A 21,027-nucleotide genomic window follows, 5' to 3' on the forward strand; every position below is an offset into this window, starting at 1 on the left:
TATTTTCTCGTATTTGTTATAAAGCTGCATGTGGATAAAAAGCTGGAAGTACTTTCCTTCTAACAGTAATATTTATATAAGTGAATTTTCATTTTCATTCTGTTATATATACTGGGATTGCTGGTTGTGGCAAATCAAAATAGATCTCTCTATTGGATTACTTTGCCTTCCCATAAGTAACATATGTGTATATAGGGTTGTAAGTTAAATCAAATAATGGAATGTCCCCAGATAGCTCTGTGTTTTTTTACTTATTTAGGGATGCATACATGGATGTTACTGCAGATGATATCAACTATGTATTCATATACTTCGTTATAGTTCTGAATTTACTTGCAAGGCATTGATTACCTAATAATGCTCTACATTGTGATTTGTAATAAAGGGTTTAAAGAAATTTGGTCAGTTCGAAATCGATGTTTAGACCATACAGGATCAATGTTTTAGCAGTATATATCCATTTTGTCTCTTCTCTGGAGAGGCGCTCAATATAATCTCCACCTCTCCATGGTTGCTGTACCTTACAAATCCCCATGAAGTTCAAAAGTGAAGGATCTTTATTATGATATTTGCGAAAGTGGTCCGAGACACTGTGTGCCTCGCACCCTTTTTTAATATTCCTAAGGTGTTCTGAGATGCGTGTATGTAGATTTCTGGTGGTCCTTCCAATATATTGTTTCTTACAGGGACACTCTAGCAAATAGATGACCCTTTTGCTGTAACATGTGAGCTTACTCATTACTCTATGTGTTTCCCCTGTGGCACTGGATACAAACGTCTTGATGGATTTTGTATCTTTTTTCGAGCTGGTTCTGCAAGCATGGCCTCTGTTGCAATGGTAAAAACCATTCTCATTTTCTCCTAGCCATGTGCTTCCCTTAGTTTGAGTTTTTGGCTGTATTCCACTTTTTACTAGTCTGTGTTTCAGGTTATCAGCTCTTCTGTAGATGAAATTGGGTTTAGCAGGTAGTACCTTTCTAAGTTCCTCATCACCTAGTAGTACATTCCAGTGTTTTTTTTAATGATTTTTTCTAATTTTCGTGAATCCTCACTGTACTTTGTTATAAAAGGTAATTCGATGGCGTTAGATTTGGGATGTTTTTCTTTCTTTACCACGACTCTTGGTTGTCTGTGAGCGGAAGAACCAATGAAAAGTCATAATCACCTGTTCACGCCCTCTTTCTGCAGCCATTTTTAAAGCGGTGAACGCAAATGTTCACAACTTTAGGGGGAAGTAGAACTCAAAGCATTAATCTGTGCATTCAGTCCCATTGTTCATCTATCCCATCTTTATCACCCTCTTTCCTCCCATCATCAAGTTTTCTCCAATGACACGGACATCCCAGCCCTTCTCCTTAAAAGCTGCCATATGGGGAAGAAAGAAGAGGGTATAAGTTCTACACATGCGCAGTACTGACTATTTAAGTGACTACTATTTAATAACTCAGTTCTGAGCATGTACAGAGGTTGTTATGTAATTATTGCTTACTTAAGCATTACTTATGGTTTAAGTAAGAGTCGCTAGCTAGCCTGCATCATAGGCAAACCAAGGGGGGGGGGGAAACCCCCCTCAAGCCTGGGGCACTATGTAATTGAGGTGGCTGGACCCTGCCCCCGCTTCACATGGCTCTGCTTGAAAAGGGAGAACTGCATGCACCTAATAGTGGTCCACGCAGCATTGCCCATGTATATTATGGGGATAGGAAGAGTTGGAGAGCAGCCAAGCACTGTCTAAAATTATAGCCACGCCTCCATGCATGCTGGTCACGCCCACTGGCGGCGTGGTGTGGAAACCCACCTCTACAAATCCTGCGTTTGCCCCTCTGCATAGCTACTAGCCTTTAAAGGGCCTAACTTAAAAGATTTTAGAGCATCTTTGGGATTGATCCCTTTGAGAAATAATGCAGGATGGATGTGCAAACATGAACATGTCATATTTTCCCGTCTGTTCTGTGTTATATGAAGAAACCAGTCTGGATCTTATCTGCGTAAGGTTTAATGATCTCTAGTATGTGTCCATTTTCCATGTCACCACCGGTAAAAACGAAGGTGGACGTCAACCACCTACATGCTTTAACCCTTAGTGGTCGCAAGTTTGGTTTATTCTTTTTAGGAAAACACACGGTTAAACTGGAGTAATAAGTTGCTGTGTAATCTTCATTTTCAGCCACCTAAAAGAAACAAACATGAAAAGACAAAAGGAAAGAGAGAGCCTTTTAACTACATACATATAGTAACTATAGACTTTGGAAAGAATGCGCGTGATTATTTCTCAGTCTGTTAGCCCAGTCCATCTAGCCCAGATCCCTTTCTGGATGTCTAGGAGACTGCAGCGTCCCCTGTGCTCTGATATTTCACCAAACCCTGTGAATTCTGCTGGGCTAAGTAAACATTACAGTCTTGCTAATCACATCCACTGAAGGGAAACAGCACTTCACTTCAGGATCTGGTAAAGATCAGAGCTTTTTCTCCTTTAATCCCAGCTGCAGCTCAGTGGAACCCTCAGCATATTCTTTATTTTTTGTTTTTTCCTGCAATGGGACTGTTTTTGCAACCTTTATTCTTTCACTATGTTGCTGTTACATATTTCCTAGTGGCTTATGGTTATATGGATGAAACTGTAGAGAAAGCAGTGAAATCAGAAGGATATTGTAGCAGAATTCTAAGAGCACAAGCAAGCACCAGAAAAGAAGGGTACAATGAATTTTCCCTGAGAGTAGAAGGAGATCCGGAGTACTACAAACCTGGAAACACTTATAGGGGTAGGTGGATAGAGCACGACCGTCTGGTCTTGTACATATCAGATGCTTTTTGTTTTTTATGTTGGTGTTTAAATTCATCATGACTTTGTTTAAGCACAAACGACCACAAGTCGTACAAGTAACTGGTCTGTTCTGCATGCATTCTGGTTTGGGAACTGACAGTGTTTTTTTTACAATGTTTCAATGCAATCTTTATGGAAGTACTTGAATAGTAATGAGAGTATACATCGACCTGTATAGCTATATATAGTACAAAGACAGGGAAAAAAACGTATAGCTAATAGACCCGCGACAACATGTTTGCATTGATTCACTAAATAATGGGCAGCTTGTATACAGCCAAGGAAGCAGGCAGTTATAGGAAGTATATATGATTGCACAACAGGGTGCAGTTTATGGGCTACTGGGTACCCCAGAATCCACACGGTAACACATTGGCATATTCTGAACATGAGATGTCAGCTGGAGATAATTATTTACAGCATATTCAGACAAGTGATCCTAAGCTGCTGACATCCATGCTTTGAAAGCACACTGTGATATTTTGATTGGCAGCCTAGAAGCCAATTCGTAGGAGAAGAATGTGATAGGATGTAATCACACCCCTGGTACTGTACCATTACACACCTGGGCGGATAAAGCATCTTCTTACTCCCAAACTCTTTGGTTTTACAGCTGTAAGACATATTTCTAGCAAAGAGCCCAGATTACATTGCTACAACATGCATTCTGTCTATTTCTGTATTTTCTGAATGCACAGCCTGTGAACCCCACAGCCACAACCTGCTACAATGAGCATAGCTGTGAGTTCTCATTTAAATGTCTGGTGATTGCTCATTGATCCTCAGCAGAAGGGTGCATGGATTATTCTTCCTCCTGACTATCAGATAATACACAGCCCAAGGCTTTTCCCCAGCTGTTAATAACCTGCTAACTCTCGGAGATCATTCAGTTTCAGCCGCAGATCTTCCCGCTGTTTGTTGCTAGATACAACTACTTTGGCATTTCCCATTTAAAAAAAAACAAAACAAACTACAATTTGTCCTTTGTACACAGACAGACTTGAAACTTTTTGACTTGAGCGGCTGATGGGTATCAGCAGGTCTGAGAGCTGGCACAATTTGGAGATGTAATCAGACATCAGAGTCAGAATGTCATTTTTTGCGTGTGATTGTAGTTAATTTATTTTTAATTTGGGAATAAGTGGCTGTAATGAGTGAAATTATAACGTCCCTTTGTGCGAATTTCGGGGGAAGGAACAGGAGAGTTGGACAGACTTGGAATTTTATATTAGACCAGTTGTTCTACAGACAGAAATTTTATTGGCGAATTTCTCCAATATACTTTTTTTGTGCTGGAAATCATAAGGAACTTGATATTAATCATAGGTTGCAAAGTCCACCTGAGGCAAAGCCATCATTCAGTATTTGCGCCTCTAGAGTCTGCTTCAAATATATTAGATTTCATCTAGCTCCCTGTGGCAGGATAGATTCGGAGCAGTACTATGTTGGGTTTTTTAAAACTATACAGCAAAGGAACAGATGACACTTTCCAGGTTGACTGACAAATTTTAGCCTGGGGGGGCAATACTCGGCTCAACAGCCTATCAGGAACATTTTAAAGGGAAAAAATGCATGCAACCCATTGAGTCAACTCAAGGTAGCCCACTTTGGGACCGGCCCGGGGGGCAGATGCCCTCATGCCCCCCAGCCCAGTCAACCCCTGTCTCTTTCTTATGTAAAAGTAGATACGGTTCACTTGTGGTGTTAGATGTGGGATACAGGCTTAATCCTCGCTTTATATACATACATTAATGAGCTCTGCATTAGGGGGGCTACCTTGTATGTTACATAGGTAAACTAATGCAGAAGGAATATCAATATGAACACATAAGCAGAATTATTGCATTGACAGCAATACTGAATCAAAGTCACTAAAATTTAAAGTGCTATACGTTGAAGGTGTAGTCCCTTTAACTGCTCAATAAGACTCCTTCCACCTAGTACAGGATACTTGTGAAAGTCCTACTTAATTTACTATTGCAGTTAGCTGTGCTGAAATAATACATTAACATTTAAGAAAAACACCCTTCACATCAATGAATTCATTCTCCACAAATAACTGAAATACAAGTGCAAAGTTCGGGAGCAGATCAATTTTTACCAGGTTGAAGGGGTCTTGTTGGAGGGTCTGGGAAGGCACCAAAAATCGTTCAAGCAAAGCTGAAATATTAATTTTGGCTTCAGTGTAAACCATAACCTGTTACTACATATTGCAGTTATACAGTGCTAGCCATTAGTGTACAATAATGCTAGGCAATGGTTAATGATCAACAGCCAAATGTTGTGCTTCAGTTGCCTGCTCGGCAACTGAGCTGTCAGTGAGAGACCTTTTCCTAGTGTAAAAGCTGATTATATCTATTCTTGTTTGAATGGTCAATGAAAAGTAAATCTGCCAAACACTGTCTTACCCAGTGACTCAAGCAGACACTCCAAATGTGATTTCCAAAGTGTCTGTAAAGTCAGAGCATGTGCTTGCATGCTATGATATGTGCTTTTAAGCCATTGACTTGTAAAATTAGGTCTGGCAAAAAATTACGATGGGTAGAATTATGGAACAGAGTTTATAATCAAAATTCCCACAAATTATTATCTTTAAACTATATTTGCAACATTATGCAAACCTAAGGAAAGTCTTACCCGTAAAAAACAAATATTTCAAACCCACTTTCAAAGCCATTCTATGTAGGATTGACTATTTCACATAGCTGCTTGACGTTTACTCCTGAGATCATTTGGTACAAGACATTAGATTAAATACCACATGTATAGCTCCAGTGCAAACTTTCCAATGACCACCTACCCTATTTCTTATATAATAACAGTAAGGGGTATATTTACTAAACTGCGGGTTTGTAAAATTGGAGATGTTGCCTATAGCAACCAATCAGATTCTAGCTGTCAGTTTGTAGAATGTACTAAAAAATAACTAGAATCTGACTGGTTGCTATAGTCTATAGTCTGTCTGTCTGTGTGTGTGTGTGTGTGTGTGTGTGTGTGTGTGTGTGTGTGTGTGTATGTGTGTATGTTAGGGAATTTAGACTGTAAGCTTCAATGGGACAGGAACTGATGTGGGTGAGTTCTCTGTACAGCGCTGCGGAATTAGTGGCGCTCTATAAATAAATGATGATAATGATGATGAAGCTTCCCTATCATCATCATTAACATTTATTTATATAGCTCCAGCAAATTCCATACCGCTTTACAATTGGGAACAAACAGAGTAATAAAACAATACTGAGTAATACAGACAAAGAGGTAAGAATGCTTTGCTTGCAATCCTACAAGCTTACAATCTTGAAAGACTGAGTATTTATAATTAATAGAAGTCAGTGTAACGTAATTTTATGTTTTATTTTATATTGTGTTCAGTTCTACAGTAACACCTTGCAAATTGCGACTGGATACAGCAGCCACAGCGCAATTTGACATTTCACAACTTTTCCCAAGTGAGATTTGGGAAAATCCCTGCAAAGTCTTTTCCCAACTATTTGCTAATATTTACACAACCCCTTTTGCTTAGTGTGGGTCAGTGGTTTGTTGGTCTCTAGTTAGACATCTGGTGTTAGCATTCTTTCCTTAGTGTGTAGAACAATACAAGGATTACACTGGTGAGCGAGAGACCCACACAAAACAATTTACAATGTTCTTCTGTCTTTTTTAAATGATGCCGTGGAAAGCATAGTACTCTTAGCACTACATAGGGCCCCCGACGACCATTCAATATTTATAAGGGCAGCCTTTTCTTCCATTCACAAAAAGACTGAATATTCCACCAAATGCAAATCATGGGAAGCAAGCATCAAAACTACAGCACATCCATTACTCTCCAATGTGAACTTCTAACCTAAGTGCTCTACAATGTATTTTATCTATACCAAAAAAAAATGCAAAGGTCTGGTTAGGACTAATGTTAACGTGAAGCATGTTTAGAATTCACGTGGATATTTTGTAACATGGGTGTTTATATATTTGGTAATGTTTCTTTGCATCTGTTGTATTACTTTTGTATCAGTTGTTTTGTAAACAGCCGTTAAGGTTCTGTGAAAGCTGGTTGCAATGTCCTTTAAAGAGGTTAATGAGAGGAAATCTGATGTACGTAGGAAGACGTGGCTTAACATTAATAGTTTTTCACAAGAAAGTATGTGAGGCAGCACGGTGGCTAAGTGGTTAGCACTTCTGCCTCACAGCACTGGGGACATGAGTTCAATTGCCGACCATGGCCTCCTCTGTGAGGAGTTTGTATGTTCTCCCCGTGTTTGCGTGGGTTTCCTCCGGGTGCTCCGGTTTCCTCCCACACTCCAAAAACATACTGGTAGGTTAATTGGCTGCTATCAAATTGAACCTAATCTGTCTGTGTGTATGTTAGGGAATTTAGACTGTAAGCCCCAATGGGGCAGGGACTGATGTGAGTGAGTTCTCTGTACAGCGCTGCGGAATTAGTGGCACTATATAAATAAATGGTAATAATAATAATAATTCTCAAAAAATCATGTTAGATTGACATTATAAACTTGGCGTGTGGAGGAAATGATATAAATCCTAATATTCCTGATTGGAAAATTGGGACAAATTAGGCCACACCCAGATATAACTATATTGTGCCCATTTACCCACAAAACTACGTCACTTTTGGTTTATGAAGATTGTGACTGTGCTGTGAAAATTGGAACAGTTTCATATTTCTCAACTATAAGGGGCTGTCCCATGTGTGCCGACTGACGGGAAGTTGTGAGGTATTTTAGCAGAGAGGAGAGGCTTGAACACAACCTCGACATGGAGTGACCACACCCCTTTTTGCAAGCACACTGTAAGCTTAATTTGTCTTTGTTACCTCTCGGACAGCTTTGCAGTTAATAGGTGATGGGTTTTAAATGAACCCCTCACCTATACTGAAGTGGGCTGAATATTCATAAGAAAGCAGTCTATGAATTCACTAAGGACTAATGACATGATTGAGACATGAGGCAAAAATTCCTCAGGCTTCATTGAAGTCACCAATTATTAGTGAATTGATAGGTTGAACCCTGCAATATAGTTTCTTGATGAGTCTAATTTCAAAATTAAACTTAGACTTCATCTCGTCACTGCCCTCTGCTGGTGGTCTTTCTAAAATATAAATAAAATGTATGCAGTATACGCACAATGCGATTTATGATTTAAACTACGATGAGCCATAAAAAATGAGAAAACAGCAGTTTTCTACATCAAATGGCCATTGCAGAATGCATCAAAGGTTTATGATTTCTCCTGCAATAACCCACTTTACGTTTGTCTTTGCAGTCCCCATAGATTAATATGGGGACTGCGATGTTCTGCAATGCATGAAGCTTTGATAAGCTTTGCATTTTGCAGAAAGATAACGCCAACTCAGCATGGCGTTACCTTTCTTTTCCTATGGGATCCTCTTCGGCTTCGCAGAATCCGTTACAGTGGAAGTGCTGGGCGCATGCGCTAGTCTGGCGGTAAATAGTAAAATTAGATTGCAGCAGTGGGCTCACTTGGCCGGGGCTTCAAGAGTAGCCCCAGCATGATGCATTCAAGCGGTGCTTAAATATACATCACTGCGATGTGCAGCGATGCATATTTAGTGGCACCGCATTGTAATGATTCATAGACACCAATGTATATGTTCACTATAAAGCCCCATCAGAATGTATGATTAATCCATACTTGCCAACTCTCCCTGAATGTCAGGGAGACTCCCTGAAATAGGGGTGATCTCCCTCACTCCCTGAAGAGTCTGGCATTCTCCCTGATGCCGAGCCAGTACAAGACGTGGTTGACTTCGCCATGGTTACAAAGTTCAGAAATTGTGTCCTATGTCCATGTATTGATGCCTATGGAGGTGGCCATTTTCATGGAGAGCAAGATTTAATCAAAGACTGACAGGTAAGACAACATGACTACAGTAACGGAGACAGAAATGTAAAAGACACTTCAGTCTCTAGAGGATCATTAGCTGCTTTTCTTTAATGCATAGTTGCCTACTCTCCCGGAATGTCCGGGAGACTCCCACATTTCTGGGAGAGCAGGGCAACCTCCCGGTTCTTGCCCCCGCAATAGATAAGTGGCGGGGAGGGTGGGGCTTAATTACGCAAATATTGTATCATCTTAGCCCCAAAATCGCAAAATGATGCGATTCATCAAGCCCCGCCCCCGCACGCCCACCTCCCACGGGATCTCCCTGAAGCCAACGAGGAAAAGTTGGCAAGTATGGAATAATCATTTAATAAAATATAGTTTTTTTTAAAAAATACACATGTATCTGGATGTTATTAATGCCTACTGTGTATTTTTACAGGCAGAAGTGCTAACCACTGAGCCACCGTGCTGCACGAAGGTTGGTTCACTTCAGCTAACAACTTACAATGGATGCCAAAGGCACAGACAGAACAGAACTCCCAGCGTTCCTATCAAAAACAAACTACTCTGTATTCTAAAGGAATATATTTCATGGGTCTTTTTGATTAATCCCTAAAATGGCTCATCACATTAAGAAGGGCGTTTTAGAGCTCTCTTAAAAGTCCATTTAATTTTTGTGCAATGGCGTGGCAAGGAATAACAATCTATCCCAACTGTATAAATCAGGCATTACTTCATAGACTCAATCTCTCAAATGGACATATTCGGCCATTCAACCAATGATAATCTCCCGGCCCACGCACACACAGCGCTACCTACTGAGTCTCTCTTAAACTTTAACTTTAAAATGTGACATGATTGCGTTTTGCTAGGGCCAAAATGTTAATTTTCTTCCACAAAGGGAAACAGTTTGTTCTGGAGGTTTTAAAACTTGCAAGATGAACTGTGATTTCCTCATAGTGCATTTGTTAGGTCTGTATGTTATTTATCTAGATTGTCATCTTGTTCCTGTCTATAGAAGGACGTGTGTTCAGATCATTATTCTGCGCTAGATGTTTCTCAGGCAGTTAAGAGCAAACAATTGAATGGTAGTGATTTATTTCGATAAAATCGCTGTGCGAGTAAACAGATTGACAAATGAACTGCACATGACAGATAGAGGTCACTTGTATCAAAGGATAAGCAATTCACAATTAAAGTTAAATGAGATGGATATGTAGGGAGGACACACCGTCCAGAGACCTAAAGAAAGAAGGGGGATGTTTTAATGGGACCTGTCAATCCATCAAAGCAAGGTTGCGTTGTGCATTCATACAGGATGTGTGTGATATTAAATTTATTGGAAATAAATAAAGAGAAGCAACTCATTCACAGCTACTTTTAACATTTGCATAAAGGAATTGTTGTTTCTCAGAAGTCATTTATCCTAGATAGTGTTAGGAAGAGCAGGTAATTGTTGCTGCAGTGTTGATGTCAGCCTGGGTGTGATCACATGATCTCCACTCACCTGCAGCTTAATCTGACACCTGCCCTGATTGGCTACTACTGCTTTAAATACTTGTCAGGTTCACTGAACCATTGTTTGTTATTGCATTCACACGCTCCGTGCTCTGGTTCTGCTTTTTATCTGATACTTGGTTTTGAACTCTGTCTGTGACCTGACCACCCCTGATTTCTGCCTGGATTGAACTTATTGTTGTGACCCTGGTTACATATATTGCTGCCTGAACTGACCCTTTTGCCTGGTGTTTGAATCTGCCTATCGTCTGTGATACCAATCTCCCAGCCACAGGATGGTGGTGCCCGCTATCTGCTCCATTGGACCTCCCTGTGTCAGCTGTTTAACCATCCAGATTTATAGTTCGTTCTTGCCTTCCCCCCACAGGCCACAACTGGCATTACATCCATCATCTACTCTACGCTGTCAAGTTGTTCTCCTGGTGGAGGTTGGTACTACATCCTACTGCAACTCAGTATATCTGCATAATTTGGTCCAGGTGCATCCTGTGTCCTTGTTGCCATAGCAATCTCTGCTCAGCATCCCACTACTAAGTCCTCTGTGGTGCTCTGCTACCTGAGCTAAGTTATTGCTACTCGAGATTAAGTCCTGGGAGCAATCAAGCAATGGGTAACATATCTGGTTCCATGGAAACAGGGGTTGCTAAAGGTGATGCACTCAACTAGCACAGGTTCTGATAACGTAACCGGTAGGATAATTTGTGACAAATAGGTGTTGTTCATATGCATTTTGCCACTTGGGAGAAGCTTAAAGCAGGAATCCCATGAAAAAATTAGATGTGTTTTAATCACAAATCACTGTGGCAGGCTAGTTTTTTGTTTTTTTTTAGCATTTTTTTCTTTGTTTGTATTTCTTAAGATTGCTATTAATTCTGTTCCTAGACTACCATGGCAACCACAGTCACATGGCACATGATGTAGTGAGCAGAGAGGCTTTAGAATACCCCTCTGACTTCTATCTGCACTGTGACATCTTACACCCCGTTCTCTCACCTCTGCCATCACATGACATGCTGAGAGCCTGTGTCTCTGTAGCAGACTGTCTACCCTCTAGAGAAGTTTTGAAAAGGGGATAATGATCAGATGCCTGCATACTTAACTGTTATTTAAAGAGAAAAACATCTTCTACGCAGGTCCCCATAACTCTTTTGTTTATTGAGGCTGTCTAACACCTGATCAGAACCCCCCATTTAACACTGACGAGCCTCAAAAAAAACAAATTAGTCTTTGAAGTTTTGATACTGTCCTCCCATCTGTCCAGTTAGATTCTGAATACCCAGTGGCGAAGACCATTGTCTCAAAGAGCTGACACTCAAATTTTATTTCCCAGAAGTTATGTCTCATGTATAGCTTTATTCATTTAACTTGAATAAAGAAAACTAAGTTTAAGTGGATTCATACATCTTCTCAGTATGATTTTGTAAATGGAAATGTTTGCATGTCCTAGCTTTTTTTAGAAGTTGTCAGACTATAATTCCCATGATTCTGCAAACAGAAAAGCAGATGAATAATTATGGGAAAGCATATTTAACAACAGCTGGAGAGCCACAGGATGTGGGAATTGTTGTAAGATCTGTACAGCATATAGGTCTGATGCGGCTTAGATTGTAAATCCTATAGTACAGGGCCTTCTCTTCATTTCAGTGCACCTTTTTGTACATTTAGATATGTCAGCTCGGAGCAAAGAAAAGTTAAAGATAACAAGCTGAACATATTTAATTATAAACTTAACACAGCGATAGAAAATCTGTTATTGCCGTTATTTACCATTAAATTTTCTCTGGGGCAGCTGAGTGATACTCAGTTTCCCAACGATACTGGTTGGCAGCGATAAGAGGACTCTTATGATTTCACCTTCAGCGCCTGTGCATGCGTCACCTGAACGATAAGAGCGCTTCGGCGGTACTTGTACTGTTGCTGTCCATGGTAAATAGGCTTCGCCGTGTGTTTTCCAGTAGAAACCTACAAAAACTCTTCGCTGGTGGGGCCTAGCTCTTGATGTATTGGGAGAAGCAATAACTCTGGCGAAAACACCTATTTTCACCAAAGAAAGGAGTTAATAATAAATAGACCCCTTTAAGTCTGACCCAGTGGCGGATCCATGGGGGAACGATCGGGGCAATCGCCCCCCTAGCAGGGGCTTGCTGCCGGCAGCTGCACACTATGTGCAGGTCCGCTAAGCAGTGACAATGTGCTGCCCGGCTGCTCTGATTGTGTTTTAAACACAATCAGAGCAGCCAGGCAGCACATTGTCACTGCCGAGCGGACCTGCACATAGTGTGCAGCCGCCGGCAGCCTTAAAAGGCAGAAAGGGGGCGGGGCCTAAATCGCCCCTCCCCCTAAATCGCCCGGGGTAGAAAATCTTTCTAGATCCGCCCCTGGTCTGACCCTGATAAAGTAATCTGATATAGTTGTTCATGTTATTGACTCCCCCAATCTGCAGTCTGCACAGAGCATATCCGTTACCTAGGAGTCTATAATGCCAATAACACAAGCTCTGGCTGTGGCTACCTTGTGCTACCTCAGTTTAATGCCAGATTGCATCACCCACATAAGCATTCTTATGTTTCCTCTAAATGTGCCCATACATGCTGTGATATCACGGCTGATATTGGGCAATTAATGTGATATTGCAGCAAACCATGGGTCATCATTAGCTATTTATATAGCACCACTCATTCTGTAGCACTGTACAGAGAACTCGCTCACATCAGTCCCTGCTCCCATTCCCTTAACATACACACTGAGAGAGACTAAGGTCAATTTAATAGCAGCCAATTAGCCGTCTAGTATGTTTTTTGGAGCGTGGGAGGAAATCAGAGCACCAGGAGGAAACCCATGGAAACACAGGGAGAACATACAAACTCTACACAGATAAGGCCATGTTTGGGAATTTTACTCATGACCACAGTGCTGTGAGGCAGAAGTGCTAACCACTAAGCCAATGTGCTGCCCACTAATTCTGACTGCTCAGCCTAAGGAGCCGTATGCCTGGTTCTTGTCCCATTTGTCTATACACATATCGACAAAATGACTGATAAACATTAAGGGCAAGCAACATTTTTAGTTCACCATAAACACATCTGTTAGTTCCAGGATTATTCTTTAGCAAAGCAACCTACCAACCAGCACGGTGGTTAAGTGGTTAGCACTTCTGCCTTACAGCACTGGGGTCATGAGTTCAATTCCCAACCATGGCCTTAACTGTAAGGAGTTTGTATGTTCTCTCCATGTTTGCATGGGTTTCCTCCGGGTGCTCCGGTTTCCTCCCACACTCCAAAAACATACTGGTAGGTTAATTGGCCTCTAACAAATTGACCCTAGTCTCTGTCTTTGTGTGTGTGTTAGGGAATTTAGACTGTAAGCCCCAATGGGGCAGGGACTGATGTGACTGAGTTCTCTGTACAGCGCTGCGGAATTAGTGGCGCTATATAAATAAATGGTAATAATAATAACCAAAGTTCCCAATGAAAGTGACAAAACATGAGTTGAATAGTTTACTTCTCCCTTGAACACCTTATTGACCATAGCAATACCTGGACTATTTGGTTCTATGCAGTAATACACAGAACCTGATAGACATTTATGTTCAAAATTTTCCGACTTTTTCCTTTAAAAATGAGATTGGCCATTAATTGATCACGGCTTAGCAGTTTTAATAGTTTATCTCCATATTCTGTAAAAGCTTGTCTACTAAAATCATTTTTTTTTTTTGCAAACCTTTGCTCATATAATACAGTAAATTACACATATACAAAGATATGGATTTCAATTTTTCACACAGTGATTACAATTTTCATTAGACTCCGCTTTGATGAGTCTTCTTTGTTTTATTGCACATACAGTCGTAGATAAGGAGTACAGAGTAAGCCTTGCATGCTGTGCTCAGCTTCTGAAAACATTACATTTCTTCTAAAGACAGAATAAACTGCAAGAATCTTACAATTATAGATGCACTGCTGTTTACACTTCAGACGGCTAAGGGACGAATAACAATATTATTACACACTATGCAACGCGATCAAAGTTTTACATACGTTTGTGCACCGTATCTCAAAAAAAACAGACAACCATTCTCAATCATTATTCCTTTTACGGAATACTTCTCTTTTCCATCTGGACGGTGACGAAGGCAAGTAAAATATCAAGAGTATTATAGAGAGTAGAGTTAAAAGTATTTGTAGTTGGAAAATTAACTTTATGCATAGATATGTTCAACTGTCCTATATTGATTGTTTGCTGACACTAGAGGCAATGTTAAATAGTTCACTGTGTATGCCCTTCATCACCTTCACCATACCTTGAATAAGATAAACAACTTATATAAAATAAAGACACGGAGACTTGAGTAAAGTGGCAAACTGACGTATTTTATTATAACCTAATTAAACCTGGTGGCGGAGAAAGGGCACTGCGGATCAGCTCCAGCGATACCCAACCAAGCGTGGACATGGCAATATAGCCTTAAGTCCACCCACTTCTCTCATAACCCCACTGCTTGGCCGGCACTAACTTGGCGTCAGAGTAAACTGCATTCACCTCAATACTCACTCCCCCTCCCTCACTGAGCCGGGCGAGGCCCCTCCCCACGGAAGGGACAAAAGTTACCGATTGCCTTGTAAGGGGACAGATACCTGCGGCCAATCACGATAGAGCCATATATATCAGCCGCTGATCGCAGTGCCTTCCTCCCCCACAAACTACCTATAAGCCCTTAATAACCAAGTTAAACAAACCACCATTCCTTAAAATTATACTTAAAATGGCGTGGGTGGGCGGGGATTTTGCCAGCCGAGTGACTCAGACCAGGAAGTGCAGCATACTATACAAAGACACAGGACCATCCCCTCAACATCATTGGTCGGGTCTACATCCCATGTTAACCCCTTCAGGTAAGTGCAAGCTCGAATGCAACACTATCACTATTTAATTGCGTTCGTCTATAGGGGGACTTTCTTGTAAGAATCGCTGATGTAGTTTAGTTGTATAAACTACTGTATGTTTAGGTTGAATACTGCTGCTCAGGCAGAGCCAGATTTAGACCTCATGGGGCCCTAGGCAAGATCCTGGTTTGGGGCCCCCTCCCTGAAAAAATCCATAGCATTATAGTTTTTAGCATAACATATACCCCTATTCAGGGGCTGGCTGGCAGACTTTAGGCCAGGAGGGCAAGCACATAGCACTGGCCCATAAGTAGCAGCCCATTTTTAAAGGTTGGTCTCACCGCCGGCCCTGGGAAGGCACTCTGGGGACCGCTGGGCCCTAGGCAATTGCCTAGGTTGCCTAGTGGTAAATCCGGCCCTGTGCTCAGGATCAAACAATAATAGCAGGTTTGTGAGAGCTGGGAACTAACAGATTGCTATCTAGTGGTGTAGTCTAGCTCTTGATTACCCAGTAAGTTTGTTATATCTAAAGATACTGTAAGTTGTTTTACCCTGTGACTAGTTCTATAAATGGCCAATTGTTGGTTGTTTTTCTCTTCCACACTGCTTGTTTGCCATTGCAAAGAAATTATATAAGGCATGTCTTAGGCTGGGTATACACTACAGAAATTCTTTCCTGATGCGATATCATTAACGATTTTACAATCCACTAAATGTCCCCATCAGCATACCGATTCATGTGTACACACTATGCATGTTTTACAAGATTTACCTTCAGATCTGTGATCTTCATATCTCACAACCATCTGCTAAAAAATATTGTGACTCTGTAAACTCTATGGCATTTCGCGAGAGTCTCACGGACTCCCGGGAGAGTGTGGTAATCTCCCGGATCTGCCCACTTACTAGTGAAGTGGGCAGAATTAGGTCCAAAATGCAGCGATTCACAGGTGGCTTAGTGGTTAGCACTTCTGCCTTACTGCACTTGGGTCAGAAGTTCGATTCCCGACCATGGCCTTATCTGTGTGGAGTTTGTATGTTCTCCCTATGCTTGCGTGGGTTTTCTCTAGGTGCTCTGGTTTCCTCCCACACTGCAAAAAAAAAAAAACCAGTAGGTTAATTGGCTGCTATCAAATTGACCATAGTCTCTCTCTATCTGTCTGTATGTATGTTAAAGAATTTAAACTGTAACCTCCAATGGGGCAGGGACTGATGTGAGTGAGTTCTCTGTACAGTGCTGCGGAATTAATGACTCTATATAAATAGCTGATGATGATAAATGTTCATCGTTCGAGCTTGCACAATGATGCGATATCGAGCTGAACAGTCGTTTATCGTGATTGGCCCAATAATGGGGTGAGAAACCTGTAGTGTGTAATCAGCCTTACGTTTACTTAATATGCAATTGTGAAAACTGTTTACTAAAGGTTTTTTTTTTAGTGTTTTATAAAGACTAACGTTTTTAGAGTCTGGAGTTTGCAACAGTGATCGAAAGTTTGAGAACTTCTGCTTTATAGTACAGTGAGAGCATAGTTGTTTCAATGAGAAAATAATCTTGTTCTTAGCTAGTTAGCTAGGACGTCAGCCATCCATTCAGAAAGGAAGTGAAAGTGTCACCTGATTGGACAGGTGCAGTGGACATTATTATTATTTATTTATTTATAAGGTGCCACAGATTCCGTAGCGCCGGATACAGAAGCAAGTAACAAATAGATGAGGTAATACATGTCAGTAGCTCAGATGAATGTGATTAATGCTATGGGGACTCGCACAGACGTACGAGGGATAGGACAGATGTGGGACAATAGGTAGAGAGGACCCTGCCCACGAGGGCTTGCATTCTAAAGGGAGGGGTAGTGAGAGACAGTAGGACCAACTGAAAGAAAAAAATTAGATGGCAGACGAGGAAGAGGAGGTGATGGATAGAATGGGTAGGAGGTTGTAGGATAGGTGAGCTTGAAAAGGTGAGTTTTGAGTGACCGTTTGAAGGACTGAATGTTGGGGGAGAGTGGAGCGAGACGGGGTAGGGAGTTCCAAAGATATGGGGCAGCACGGCAGAAGTCTTGGAGGCGAGCATTGAAGGAGGTAATGAGAGGTGAATTAAGGCGGAGGTCAGAGGCGGAGCAGAGTAGTTTGGTAGTTATGTACCTCAAGACCAGGTCAGAGATGTAAAGAGGAGAAGTGTTGGTAAGGGCTTTGTAAGTGAGGATGAGGAGCTTGAACTGAATTCTGAAATGGACAGGAAGCCAATGAAGGGATTACGCAGAGGAGAAGTGGAAGAGGTAGATGAGCCCAGCCACAGCATTCTGTATGGTTTGAAGATCAGAAGTGCAAGAGCGAGGGAGACCAGTGAGAAGAAGGTTGTGAATGGACCAGGATTTTGGTTGCTTCCTGAGGGAGGAAGGGACGTATATTCATAATGTTACGGAGGCAGAAGTGGCAGGATTTGGTGAGGGACTGGATATGAGGGGTAAAACTGAGGGCTGAGTCAACAGTGATTCCAAGGCAGCAAGCTTGGGTGACAGGAGAAAGAGTGATGTTGCCAACCAAGAGGGAGATATTGGGAGGGATAGCAACATTGGCAGGAGGGAAGATGATGAGCTCGGATTTGGAGATGTTGAGTTTCAGGAAGCGCTGTGACATCCAGGTAGTTACAGCAGAGAAACAACTAGATATCTGGTTTAGGACAGCGGGAGAGATGTCGAGGGAGGAAATATAGATTTGCAGGTCATCAGCATAGAGGTGGTATTGGAGGCCAAATGATTGAATGAGTTCACCAAGGGAGGTCGTGTAGAGAGAGAAGAGCGGATGGCCAAGGACAGAGCCTTCTGGGTCTCCAATAGAAAGGGGAAGAGGGAGGAAGAAACAGCCAGAAGCAGATACACTAAAAGTGCAGCCAGCGAGGTGGGAGGCAAACAAGGAGTGAGCTGTTTCGCGTAGACCTATGGAGTGAAGGGTGGTGAGAAGAAGAGAATGATTGACGTGTCAAAAGCAGCAGAGAGGTCAAGGAGTATGAGAAGGGAGAAGTGACCATTGGACTTAACTGAAACTGCCCACACTAAAGAAACAAATTATTTACTCTCAGCTGAGTGAAGGGGACAGAAGCCAGACTGAAGAGGGTCATGAAGAGAGAAAGTGGGTCAGACGTTTGAAGACAAGTCGTTCAAGAATTTTAGAAGCAACATCCAATTGTGTACTGCATTCACTACCACCTTCCAGTTCTGAACTGTGCGTACATTTCCAGTCCTTAGCGATAAATATTGTCTCCTCAGAACAGAGCTGTCTGATGGATCTATCCGCCCTAAATAGGGTCCTTCCATACGAGGCATCGAATTAACTAGCACTGCCTTCTGTACAGTAATATTGTTCCACGTACAGTGCTTTGCTGTCATATTCTCCAGATGTAATACCAATTAATGATGACTTAGCTTCAGAAAGCTGTTCTGACAACCAGAAACAAAAACTCTGTGCAATATGAAAATCTACGTTATCAACAGAATTCCTAATGGAGTCTTTGGAAAATTAAACTAATTTATCCATAAATAATGTATATTTCTATACTGTGCAAGAACGAGACGCTCACTTAATCCCGTGAACCACAACAACCAATTACATTATGTTTTGTACTCAGAGGTGTGTAGTAATTGGAGGATTGTGATCGTTGTACTCCTTTTTGTAATCTCCAAATTATCATCTAGAGAGCTGTCATGAAAAATTGAGTTCAGTAATATATATATATATATATATATATATATATATATATATATATATATATATATATATATATATATATATATATATATATATATATATATATATATATATATATATATATATATGCCATAACAATGAAATTATTTTGAAAACTGTTCTCCTATATACCACATTCCACATTTGGCCTAGAGATTTTGACTGATTTTTTTTGGGCAGAATTCGGTTTTAATTGTTCCCAGTCCCACCCCCTTCCAACCGAACCACACAGCAAAATGAATTGCATTTGGTTGATCCAGCTCTATTTGTAGACAATAAATGCCATCAATTGGGAATTTACCAATAAATTACTGAATGAGAAAGAAAATGTGGAATTTGATTATTGTATAGTTACATTCAATGCCATCTTTGAGCGCAAACGACGCCTACTACAGCCTAAGATTTCGGGGATGGAATGGGCGCATGCACGTAGGAAATGTACAGTAAGGGCGTTCCCGTGCAGACGCGTCCAAGTCAAATTCCGGCGCAGACAGAAGTATGCTGGTTTACTGCCGGATCTCTTGCACCAGCTAGAGGTCTAGTCTAAGTCCTCAGTCCTAGTTATACCAGCATCGTATGCATGCTATAACATGTGTTTGTAATCTGGAGCAACTGTAAAAATATCTGTTATGTACAGTAGACATTAAATACACCCTAATAAATGTTTTTCAAGGAAATAAAAACTTTGTTTAAAAAATATTCATGTATAATCATGAATGACTGTGATATTGATCGGTAACATTAATTCAATAGATATATTTTTTTCTCTGCGTTCTTTTGAGATTTTAGATTCCACATAGGTATTGTACATGTCCTGCAGTGTCTGGTCTAGTAAAGCAGAGTATACCTACTCCCATAGTCGGAGTATGCAGAGCCGAGGTCCGTGACGTTTTGAACAAACGCACAATACGCTCTGTGTGCGTGTCTTATTGACTCAGGCCCGTCATCTCCACTGCATCCGAGTATTTATTTAACAAATACCACTTATATTAGTTCTCTGGAAATACTTTGGAATTTTGGAACAGCGTACGGGGAAGAGCTGAGTGAATTTAATTAACACAAGTCAAAAACAGCAGAAAAAAAACAACTTAGAAAATCAACACAAGAGCAATAAACAAACAACACTGAAAACAAAAATAATTGCAACAGTAACAAACATAATAACAAATTAAAATAAACAACATGATAACAAAAAAAAAAGCTTGTATACCAGGCAATTTACCAATATGAAATGATAGAATGAATTTTTGTTTTTTTGGCAATTCTACCCACTCTCATCAGCTTGTGGGCTGCATTCCACGCTTCTAGACAGGGACACATTTGTTCATAGATGTCGTTTCCTTGCCATCTGGATCCTCCATAACCCAATGCATTTGATAATACTTTGTGTACACATAACATTAAATAATCCACAGTGGAAGCCAATATGCTAGGTCACCCGTTACTGTTTAACAGGAATTAATGTTTATTTAAATGGTGAGTAACAGTTCTGTAGGATATTATACTGTGAACCACAAATGATGCTGATGCTGACTAACTATTGCTCGGGAAGCAGAGATATTTAGGTCAGTTTGGATTGTACGTTGTACTGATTTTATTGTGTCTTGGGCACATTTCAACCTGGAGTAAACTAGACAAAGCAAAAAAGAATGGAACCGTAATGTCACCCCTGCTGGGGTGTCTTTTGGCAGGGCCGTATTTTGAACATCGATTAAATAAGTTGTAAGAGGGTGCACCTGACATCCCAATCTCACAGGCATCTAACCTTAATTGACTGCTCCGTACTATTGGTACTTAGCTACTTCAACCCTAGTCAGGGAGGGGGAATTCAATTAGCCATAAAGTGTCTCCGAAACATCCGTGATACACTTGGCGGTGGAGATTTTGTAGAGATCAATCCCTTAATTGTCGGCAATGTAAGCGGCACAATGTCCGGTAATTCACTGGTAATTGAATACCCCTCCCCCAAAAGATGAGAGTGGGGAGATGTGAAAAAAAGAGGTGGGCACACCATGATGACTTGCTTGACATCTTTAAACGGGCGATGCAAGGTGTATGATGGGACTAACTGTATCATTTTGCCCTTTTTGTACCTCTCAAGCCCTGGCGGGCAGTGCTTGATGGCAATAACTTACATCATCCCTGCCCATCTTGCGGGCAGGTAAGTGACTGCTGTGTCTGGGGGCTCGG

At 41.1% G+C, this 21,027-nt stretch overlaps 1 protein-coding gene across 2 annotated transcripts in view; it reads left to right on the forward strand.

Annotated features, from left to right (window-relative positions):
- The first annotated feature begins 2,304 nt into the window (after positions 1 to 2,304).
- Positions 2,305 to 21,027, forward strand: part of SPON1 (spondin 1) — a 232,425-nt gene continuing 213,702 nt past the window's right edge. For both annotated transcript variants that reach the window (XM_075188063.1, XM_075188064.1), the window contains exon 1: positions 2,305 to 2,762. In XM_075188063.1, the coding sequence (XP_075044164.1) occupies positions 2,537 to 2,762 (226 nt within the window). In that variant the 5' untranslated portion in view covers positions 2,305 to 2,536. The remainder of the gene's footprint in view (positions 2,763 to 21,027) is intronic.

Source organism: Mixophyes fleayi, chromosome 10 (assembly GCF_038048845.1).
Source record: "Mixophyes fleayi isolate aMixFle1 chromosome 10, aMixFle1.hap1, whole genome shotgun sequence".
Lineage (NCBI taxonomy): Eukaryota > Metazoa > Chordata > Amphibia > Anura > Limnodynastidae > Mixophyes > Mixophyes fleayi.